Source organism: Quercus robur, chromosome 4, assembly GCF_932294415.1.
Source record: "Quercus robur chromosome 4, dhQueRobu3.1, whole genome shotgun sequence".
Taxonomy (NCBI): domain Eukaryota; kingdom Viridiplantae; phylum Streptophyta; class Magnoliopsida; order Fagales; family Fagaceae; genus Quercus; species Quercus robur.
In genome coordinates this window covers 19,791,308-19,800,601 of record NC_065537.1, presented here as the reverse complement: position 1 = coordinate 19,800,601, position 9,294 = coordinate 19,791,308, and the positions used below count along the sequence as shown (strand labels likewise).

Genomic DNA, 9,294 nt, shown 5'->3' with positions numbered 1-9,294 from the left:
AGAAGAGGGAAGAAATGAAAAGAAAGAGAAAGGAGCAAAAGAGGGAGAAGGAAAAGCACCAGGATGGAGCTGGTGGTGGAAAGAAGAAGAAAGAGAAGCAAAGGGTGGCGCCAGTGAACGAAGAGAGGAAGAAGTAGGGGCATTTAGTCCCTGCCCCAGTTCTGACTCCTAACACACTGGTGCCATGTTAGATATGCTCATGAGAGAGCGGATGGTGGTGATAATGGATGTTTTTGACTCAGTCACTCCGAAAGTGAGATGTGACGAGTCCCTGCTTCGGATTTTGACTAAAAGGAAGGGGAGACAAATCTTGAGTCTCCGCCATCCTTGCCCTGACCGAGCCATCTCGAGCTTTATTAAGACATGGTGTTTTTGGGAATGGAATGGTTTATTCATGGCTGACAACTGTGCTGAACGTATTATCGGATAAGGTATAACCAGAGGGAAGAAGTGAACTCTGGGAGGAATTTGAGGGATTCAAGTATCATAAAATCAGCTTTTGTCTTCTCTCTTTATATAAGGGACGAGGAAAAAGGGCCATAATACATTCAGATCTCCAGGGAAGTCTGCAAATAAATACACATCCGTTTCGTTTCCCCACGCTATCAATAACCGTTAGATCTGGGAGGTCTCGTAAAGGGAAGATATTAAAGACGTGCTTCGGATAACCAAACGGCATAAGGGCATCGTGCGCAAATTAAGGGGAACATCTCGTAGACCGGTACATTCCTTGAGCAGGTGAAGAGTCGCCCGCGTCCGTCAAGGGCTGAAATAAATGAGCCGTAATAAAGGCTCGGTATTACCAAAACCCATCTTTCCAACCAAGATGTTGGACAGCAGGGTTTTGAGGGGCTATTGTGGGGCCCAATAATTTATGGGCCAGGCCCACTTGCTCATGGAGAGTCCACAGGCCCAAGCCGAAAAAAGTTATGGCCCAAAGCTTAAAAAATATAAGGCCAAAGATGGCCCAGAGACGCAACCGAGGACGGTTTAGTCCTCGGCCGACCCCAAAGTCCCCTTAAGAAGAGGGGTAAAAAAGAGGTAAAGGAAAATTGGTAAGAAGATCTAAAATATTTTACGTAAGTTACCCTTATTACCCTCCCCAGATAAGACTCTGTACCTGACAGAACCAGATTCTTAGGCTTTATCAAACCATCCCCAACAATTCTGGGATTAGACTGACGGGACAAATAGCAGTCTTAAAAAAGTTGACCCTACATGTGGACGAGGGACAGGGAACGTAGGCTAGTATAAAAGAGAAGATAAACTAATCAGAAAGGGATTCCCCATCTCACTTCCTGGGAAAAACTCCAGGGATGAGAATGCCCGGACAATATATGTACACCACCACGAAAAACCCACTGCCGGGTAATCGGAGAAAGACATTAGTGCTCCTCGGACATGATCCGAGGAGTCCAATCCCTCAAGTTACAGAGCTGTAGGGCTTGGATATCCAGGCTGAAACCTTTTCTTATCTGAGTTTCCCTAAAGTCCGGTTTGGACCAACGCCCTGTGACCAAACGCTAGCCTTTCAAGCCCATTCTCTACAAATCTTATTGTGAGGGATCCTTCACGTGTGAGCCCAACGTCATTGTTGAGCCGTTTGAGAATCGTGTCCCTACAATATCTTATAATAGTACGAGGACAAATAATTGTTTAATAATAGTAGGGACAACACGTTTGCTTATTTTAATTTCTGTTTTTTTAAAAAAAAAAAATTAACGTTTTTTAATTAAGAAATAAATAATAAAATAAATATTAAATAATGGCCAAAATAACGTGGTTTTGGGTAGCTTACCGGCGAATATGGATGTTGAGTAAACGGAAGATTGAATTGAGAAAATATAAAAATTAGAGGACTGAAATGATAAAATGCAAACTTAGATAATTGAAATGAAAAGTTGTGAAATTTAGAAAGTAGATTTTACATTTTAGCCTAAAAATAATAACGGATAGAGTTTAAAAACATCACCAAAATAAACATGCATTAAAGAATAAAATATTAGACGTACTGGTGTACACTCTAAAACAATAAAAAGACGAGTTAAAAAGTAAAAATTGTACTAGAAAAACTCTTCACAGTTATACTATGGGTCCGTTTGGATTGAGCTTATTGTTACTGAAACTGAAAGTTGCTGAAATTAAAAACTGAAAATACTGTAGCAAAATAATTTTTAAATGTGTGAATAGTGCCGTGGGACCCATTTTTAATAAAAAAGTTACTGAAAAGTGATATTTGTGGGTCCGTGAACAGTAAATAGGACCCACTGGTGTGCATTCCGCCCCTTATTTTGCTGTGAACAATGCATGAGTTGATGAAAAGTGTACAGTAAAAATCGGTTGAAAAGTCAAAAACAACGACAGCCAAAAAAAAAAAAAAAAAATAGAAACACAAATTGGGTTCCAGCAGAGCAAAACGTAAACGCAAAAAAAACGCCAGTTTCCTTGCAATCCAAACGCTCACTATGTTTATTTCAGCAATGATGTTTTTTAGAAAATGAATCATTTTCTATAAAACTATCTCATTTTTCAATGTTTAGTAATAACTTTAAATGAATTAAAAAATAATCTTTTAACTTCCCTTATTTAATTTGCTGTGAGATAGAATTATTTTCCAAAATAATTCAATGGAAAACAATCTCTAAAAATAAGTCATACTTTTTATATTGACCAAAAATAGTTTTCCTTCTTCTCATCTTTTTTTTATGCTATCAAACACTAAAATATACGAAAAACTATTTTTACAAAAAGTTTTCATCAAAACAAAAAAGAAGAAGAAGCAGCAGCACTAGCAGATCATGAAGAAGACGATTTGCAATTAACAAAGAAATAACATTAGTGGTTGACCAAGAAGACACAATAAAGGCCGACCAAGAAGAAACAACCATGGTCAACGAACAAGACACTGTAGTGACAGACGAGAGAGAATACAATGAGGTGAGATGTGTACCAGTCCGGTTCACATTTACAAACTGAAAATATCCGAAACAGTCGGAAAAGGCCAGTACATGCCGAAACAGGCCAGAATAAAATCTGGTATGATAGGGAGGGTTAACTGTGCCATTTTGGTGACTGGTAAGCTATTTTTTAACATATATATATATTTATGGATTGTATTTTATTTAAATAAAAGTTATGTTTATTTTTAGATTTTTTAAAATATATTTGTATATTATCAAGTATGGGGGCCAAAATGATAAGGTTCCTTAAAAATTTTCAAATTATTTAGTATAATTCCTAAAATAAAAAATTCTTTAATTTTTTTCAAAATTTTTGGATTGGTCAAGGCTCCCTTCGATCCTCATGTGACTCAACCATTGTTCGAATCCAAGTACATATAATTTAGTATAATGAAAAAAATGTAGGCACAAATTTACTTACTTAAAGTTAGTTTATGAAATAAAGTATTTTATTTCTTATCACAATTTGGACCAAATTAACTTGAGTCTTTTGCATTTTGAGCCAATGTAAGCTGAACTAACGTAGGCATAACCCATTGACACAATTTAGGCATAACTAACTTAGCCCCTTTGAGGAAACTTTCTTGGCTCCGCCACTGCACGCTTCTCTCCTTCCAATTAAGGAACAGCAAGGATCCCCACTTTTGAATATTGGTAACTCCATGGATCATTGTTGAGGGGAAAATTTCTGATGTTTCCAAATAGAATATAAGGTAGCCAATCCGAAACTCAACGTTGAGCCCTTGAAATAAAGTCCAAAGGCTATCAGTGTGGTGTAAGTCCGCCCAAGCAAGAGATAGAGGCTGCTCCCTAACAAGAAGACAACAATAAAGCATAATAAACACGTTAGTGTTATTAGTTTGTTATATTATTAGTCTTTTTACAGCGTCATAGTTCAAATCAGTCCTTTAGCGATACTGTATTATCTCCAGCGATGGGGGTGAAATTATACTTAGAGTCCAGCAGTCAATGATTAAATAAATTCAGGAAAATGTTCAGTCCTGGGGGTCCTTGTGTGTCTCGGTTAGGGGAACTTATAGTACTTTCAGCCATCATTACATCAAAGTGAGGGAAAAATTCAATTGTTACAAATACATTATATCCTTCATCATAATAATAATAATAAATAAGGATTAAAGGATCCATTGTTACAAATAAAAGAGGAAAAATAGAATAGAATGAAGGGAGAGAGAGATCCCCAACTCAGTGCAGCAAGTATTAAGCTAAGATTTTGGTAAGTGTGTGTTTATAAGGCATGAATGAGGTGAATGTGAGCTATTTTGAGTGAGTGAGATGGGATTAACACCAAGATCAAGGATATTTTGTGGGTGGTCTGTTTAAGACTAGTTGAGAGACATTTATGGGTTGTGTTTGTGTGAAAAGGGGGAGAGAACATCTGAGATTAGAGGAGTGTGGGCTAAGGATGATGAGTGGTGAGCTTGAGGGAGGCTAAACCACGAGCAAGATAGCAGACAAACCCAAAATTTTAGAGAGGGTCACTGTCCTTTGGTTAGTTATGGGACGTTTATGGAATCTCTTCATCCTTTTGACTTTAGTTGATATGACAGCCCTTGGACACTATTCAAGTCAGGTAGAGGGTGGTAGAAAATTGATGGGAGAGCCCTTAGTCCATTCTCAAAGACTGAATTCCCTTGTATGAGTCTCTAGTTGCCTTTTGGTTAGTTGCTTTTGTTTTTTGCTTGGGCTTGCTCACATGGGCTGGGTTGTGTGCACATGCTGCCATGGGCTTTCATTCCTCATGGATTTTATTAGTAAATATTTTTGGGTTTTTCATAAATACTTGCAATGGGCCTTTGAGCAATTAGTAGTAATATTTGAAACAATAGGACAAGTTTCAAAATACTTTTATAAATACTATTTACTTTGATGAATTCCATGTTGCAATCATGTTTATGGTTTCTAATAATCGCATCATAACTTAATTGATGAGCTTGTGGGTTTGAATGTTTACCATGAGTGTCGAAGGCGTATATTATGGATGTCGCAATGTAAATTATGTTCCTGTATTTTATAGGTTTATAACAATAAATATATGTCATGGGTCTAATAATCATAACTTTCCATGGGCTTTTACAAGATGATTGCCATGGGTTTTGAGAATAGATAATTCATAAATTCCATGAGCTTGTAATGTTGTAATAATATGTTTAAGAATAATTATGATATAGTATTTTACCGAGTATTTAATAATCTTGGGCTCTTGATAGAATAGTGCCAAGTAGTTAGCTTGGGTTTTTAATAGTGCCAACGCAAGTTGAGCTTTTGATATTGCCAATGAGAATTGACCTTTGATATTGCTAATGAGAAATAGGTTTTAAATAGTGCCAACGTAAGTTGGGCTTTTGATGTTGCCAATGAGAATTGGGCTTTGATATTGCCAATGAAAATTGGGTTTTAAATAGTGCCAACTTAAGTTGGACTTTTGATATTGCCAATGAGAATTGGGTTTTAATGTTGCCAATGAAAATTGGGTTTTGATGTTGCCAATGAGAATTGGGATTTGGATAAATAAATTGCCATGTGTTTAAATCATGGGCTTTGATCATAGATTTGAATTCCATTGATAAAATTGTTTTGCCATGGACTTGAATCATGGGCTTCTTAAATATTGTCAAACATAAGTATTCTTGGGCTTTAAATAGAATATGATAATAAAATTGGATAAAATATGAGTTTTGGGGCTTTTTGTGATAATTTATATCATAACCCAATTTAAATAATGAGATATGAAACATTTGTGATTAACATAATAATAGAGCAAAAAATATTTTGAAAAACCCCAATAACTTATTAGTGGTATTTGAAAATAAATAGGTGGTATTCAAATAAAATTAGGTGTAAAAAAAAAAAAAAAAAATGTACCCTAACAATCATCAACTTTAATAACTATGCTAAGAATTTTTAAATGTTATGTTTTTGATTTTTTTTTTTTTTTAAGTAATAATGGAAATGTTGTGTAGTCAAATCAAAGATGACTAGAAGACAATGAAATAGAGTTTTTGGGATAAATTCTGCTTAGCCTTTCATTCATTCATCCCAGTACATAAATAGCAAAGGATAAGCTAATACCCATCTGAACCAATCCTAAAAGAAGAAACTATTCTTCTTTAAATACAATTAAAATTAACATACTACATGCTCAATTGGTGTTGCTGTCTCTTGTTGCTATTTATCATCCAATTGGAAACTAAATTTATTTTCAAATTTCAAATTTATCTTCATCCGTGACTAAAAAAAAAAAAAACCCTCAAATAAACATATTGTGGTATTTGATTTATAGGGTCCGTTTGGATTTAGCTTATTTTTGCTGAAATTGAAAACTGAAACTGAAAACATTGTAGCGAAATAATTTTTAAATGTGTAAATAGTGCTGTGGGACCCATTTTTAATGAAAAAGTTGTTAAAAAGTGTAATTTGTGGGTCCATAAACAGTGCATCTGAGCACTGTTTATGGAAAATCTGGTCAACAACTGTGGCTTGGAAAAAAAAAAAAAAAAGGAAAACGCAGAAATAGTGAACGTGGATGCGCAAACGCGCAATCCAAACACAATCTTAATTGGCTCTTTTGGATAGTCATAATGAATTTTTAGTTTAAATGACTTGAATAGACAATGAAATAGCAAGTTTTTAATAATAAAATTTAAACTAAAGTACACTTTTACCATCTAAAGTTTAAAATTGATTTCATTTTTTTTTTTTCCAATTATGTTTATTAATAAATAAATTTGAAAAAAAATTAAATGTAATAAGTCATTCATCATGCGTTGAGTTTGCCCTTGGCTTGGGTTTCAGAGAGTTAATTTTTGAAGGAAATAACGTCACTGTTATGTGTAACATCACTAATTTTGGGACTTTCTCTTCTCGTTTGGCCCATATCTTCTTGGACATTCATTCCTCCCTTGCTGGTCTTTCTTCATTTTCTGTCTCTTTTATTCAGAAAGAGGGTAATTGTGTAGCTCACTCCTCGGCTACGTTTGCTAGGCATATCTCTAATGATGTTATCTGGATTAACGACTCTCCTCCTCCACTCTGGAATTTTCATACTTTGATTTAGCGCATATTGCTTCTTAAATAAATTATATATTTATTTTCAAAAAAAAAAAAAAGTACATAATAATTATTGTCAAAATGTCCAACAGTCAACATCCAAAACGAAATATTTGCATACTACGGGTATAGAGTGATATAAAATTTAGCACACATACACAACAAAGTGTCTTTATTATTCACAGTACATACAATACATGCCCTTTAGATTTAAAGCTTAGAAAACACGCCGTGTCTTAAAAGCTCAAAGGACAGTGATGAAACAAACTTAACTTAGACACTTCCAGATTCGAGCCTAACCATTACTCTACTCCAAGCCTCGCATTTTCCTCAGTTGTCCAACAAACTCATAAACCTTCTTCTCATCTTGAAGAGTCTTGGCAACTATCTCCTTATGCAGGCACCTCTTAGCCCATGCAATAATCTTGGGGCACTCTGCCTCTAAGTTGAATTCTCCAAAGGTCTCAATTGCATAGAACCAGCTGTAGAAGGGGATAAGAGAAAGGTCCACAAACCCAAATGTTTCTCCCCCAAAGTAAGGCTTGTCACCAAGTTCCCCTTCCAATATCTTAAAAATTTCAAAGTAATCCTTCTTTGCTGCCTCCCGCTCTTCTCCTTTTGTTGAGGTCCACACCCTCTTCGAAACTTCATAAACCTGCATTTTTCACACACATTGTATTACAACTTTTCACAAATTATATAGCATGATGAAAAATGATGGTAATGAATCTCAAAGAAGGTTCTATTTCCAAGCCAAGAGTAGATGTAAAAGACTGAATATTAGTTTTCTGTTAAATTTCTTAATTCTTTCTGAGAATCTAGGAAGAAAGACTCAAATGAGAAACATGGGCTGAGACGATTGATTGAAGCAAATTAATTCAAATATATATAATCCTTGATAAATCAAAGGTTGGCTTTGATACCATTTGTTGCGGTAATGACTTATATGGCCAAGATCTATCTATTGAATACCAATACAAAACTCAACACACAAGCGCGCAACACATCAACAGTATTCAATATATCGAGTTCAGACATGACAGAGGTACAACTATTACACTAATAAAGTTTGGTCAAATATGTACCAAGAATCATGTCTAATTGAATTTATCAAAGATAATTGCCTTGACAAGACTTACAAAATTTTAAATTCTAATAGGATCTAAACATTACAAACATAATAGTTTTTTCGATTAGCAATGTTACAAACAAACACACTCAAAATTATTTTCAAATTTTTTGTATCAAATTACTCTCTCTTTTTAGATAAATCTAGCGAATCTGACCTAGTAATCCTAATCTATATATTTATATTTTTCACCTGATACTTACCCAAAACACATGCCAGAAAAAACAAAAAACAAACAAAATCATAAAACCAAACCAAACAAAACAAAACAATACAAAAGGAAGGAGAATCAAGAGAAATTACACAAAAAGTATGTACCTTCTTATCAACAAAATCAGCCCAGAACTTGGCATGAGCTCTCTGGTAAGGATCAGAGGGCAGCAACGGAGACTTGTCCTTCCAGACCTCATCTATGTACTGAACAATGATGAGGGACTCACACACAGGTTTCCCGTTGTGGATGAGAACTGGGACCTTCTTATGAACGGGGTTCGTCTGCAAAAGCTGAGGGCCCTTGTTAAACACGTCCTGCTCCTTGTACTCATACTTGATACCCTTCTCGGCCAACGCAATCCTGACCCTCATTCCAAACATGCTGGCCCAGAAATCCAGCAGAACCACCTCGTCTGCCATTTTTACAGAACTCAAGATATATTGAAGCAAAGAGAAAAAGGAAAGTGAGATTCAATGCAAAGACACTCACAAGAAATAATAATTTATAGTCAATTTGCCATAGAATCGGTCAGGCTTTTCTTAATAATTAATTAATAAATAAGTGTGATCGGTACGCCTCGTCAATAACGCTGATGGGTTATATTTATGAGTCAGGTAAACCAATGCTTTCAGCCAATTGTTATTTCTTTTTTTACGGGAAAGAATTCTACACTAACCTAATATAAGTGTATATGTGTGTGAATCTCATTCTTAGAAATTTGAATCCCGACTCTTACCCTCTACACTCCACAAGTACTTATAATTGTAGAGTGACCATCACACCAAAAGTTTGTGGTGGTACTTTCAGCCAATTATTAATAAGGCTCTGTTTGGATACAGTTGAAAACTGAAAAACACTGTAACAAAATAATTTTTAAATGTGTGAATAGTACCGTGGGACCCATTTTTAATGAAAAAGTTGCT

The 9,294-nt window shown here is 35.2% G+C and overlaps 1 protein-coding gene across 1 annotated transcript; it reads right to left on the bottom strand.

Moving 5' to 3' along the window:
• Positions 1–7,183: 7,183 nt before the first annotated feature.
• Positions 7,184–8,862, bottom strand: LOC126720804 (probable glutathione S-transferase). Its single transcript, XM_050423626.1, has 2 exons — positions 8,476–8,862; positions 7,184–7,683 (listed from the first exon to the last, which is right to left on the bottom strand). The coding sequence occupies exons 1-2, from the start codon at positions 8,788–8,790 to the stop codon at positions 7,336–7,338; spliced, it is 663 nt and encodes a 220-aa protein (XP_050279583.1). The 5' UTR covers positions 8,791–8,862; the 3' UTR covers positions 7,184–7,335.
• Between the last annotated feature and the right edge of the window lie 432 nt (positions 8,863–9,294).

Excerpts from the sequence above, each read along its gene's own strand:
- LOC126720804 (XM_050423626.1), bottom strand. The coding sequence starts at position 8,790 with ATGGCAGACGAGGTGGTTCTGCTGGATTTCTGGGCCAGCATGTTTGGA. Across the intron at positions 7,684-8,475 it reads CTGATTTTGTTGATAAGAAG|GTTTATGAAGTTTCGAAGAG; the intron begins GTACATACTTTT and ends TGAAAAATGCAG.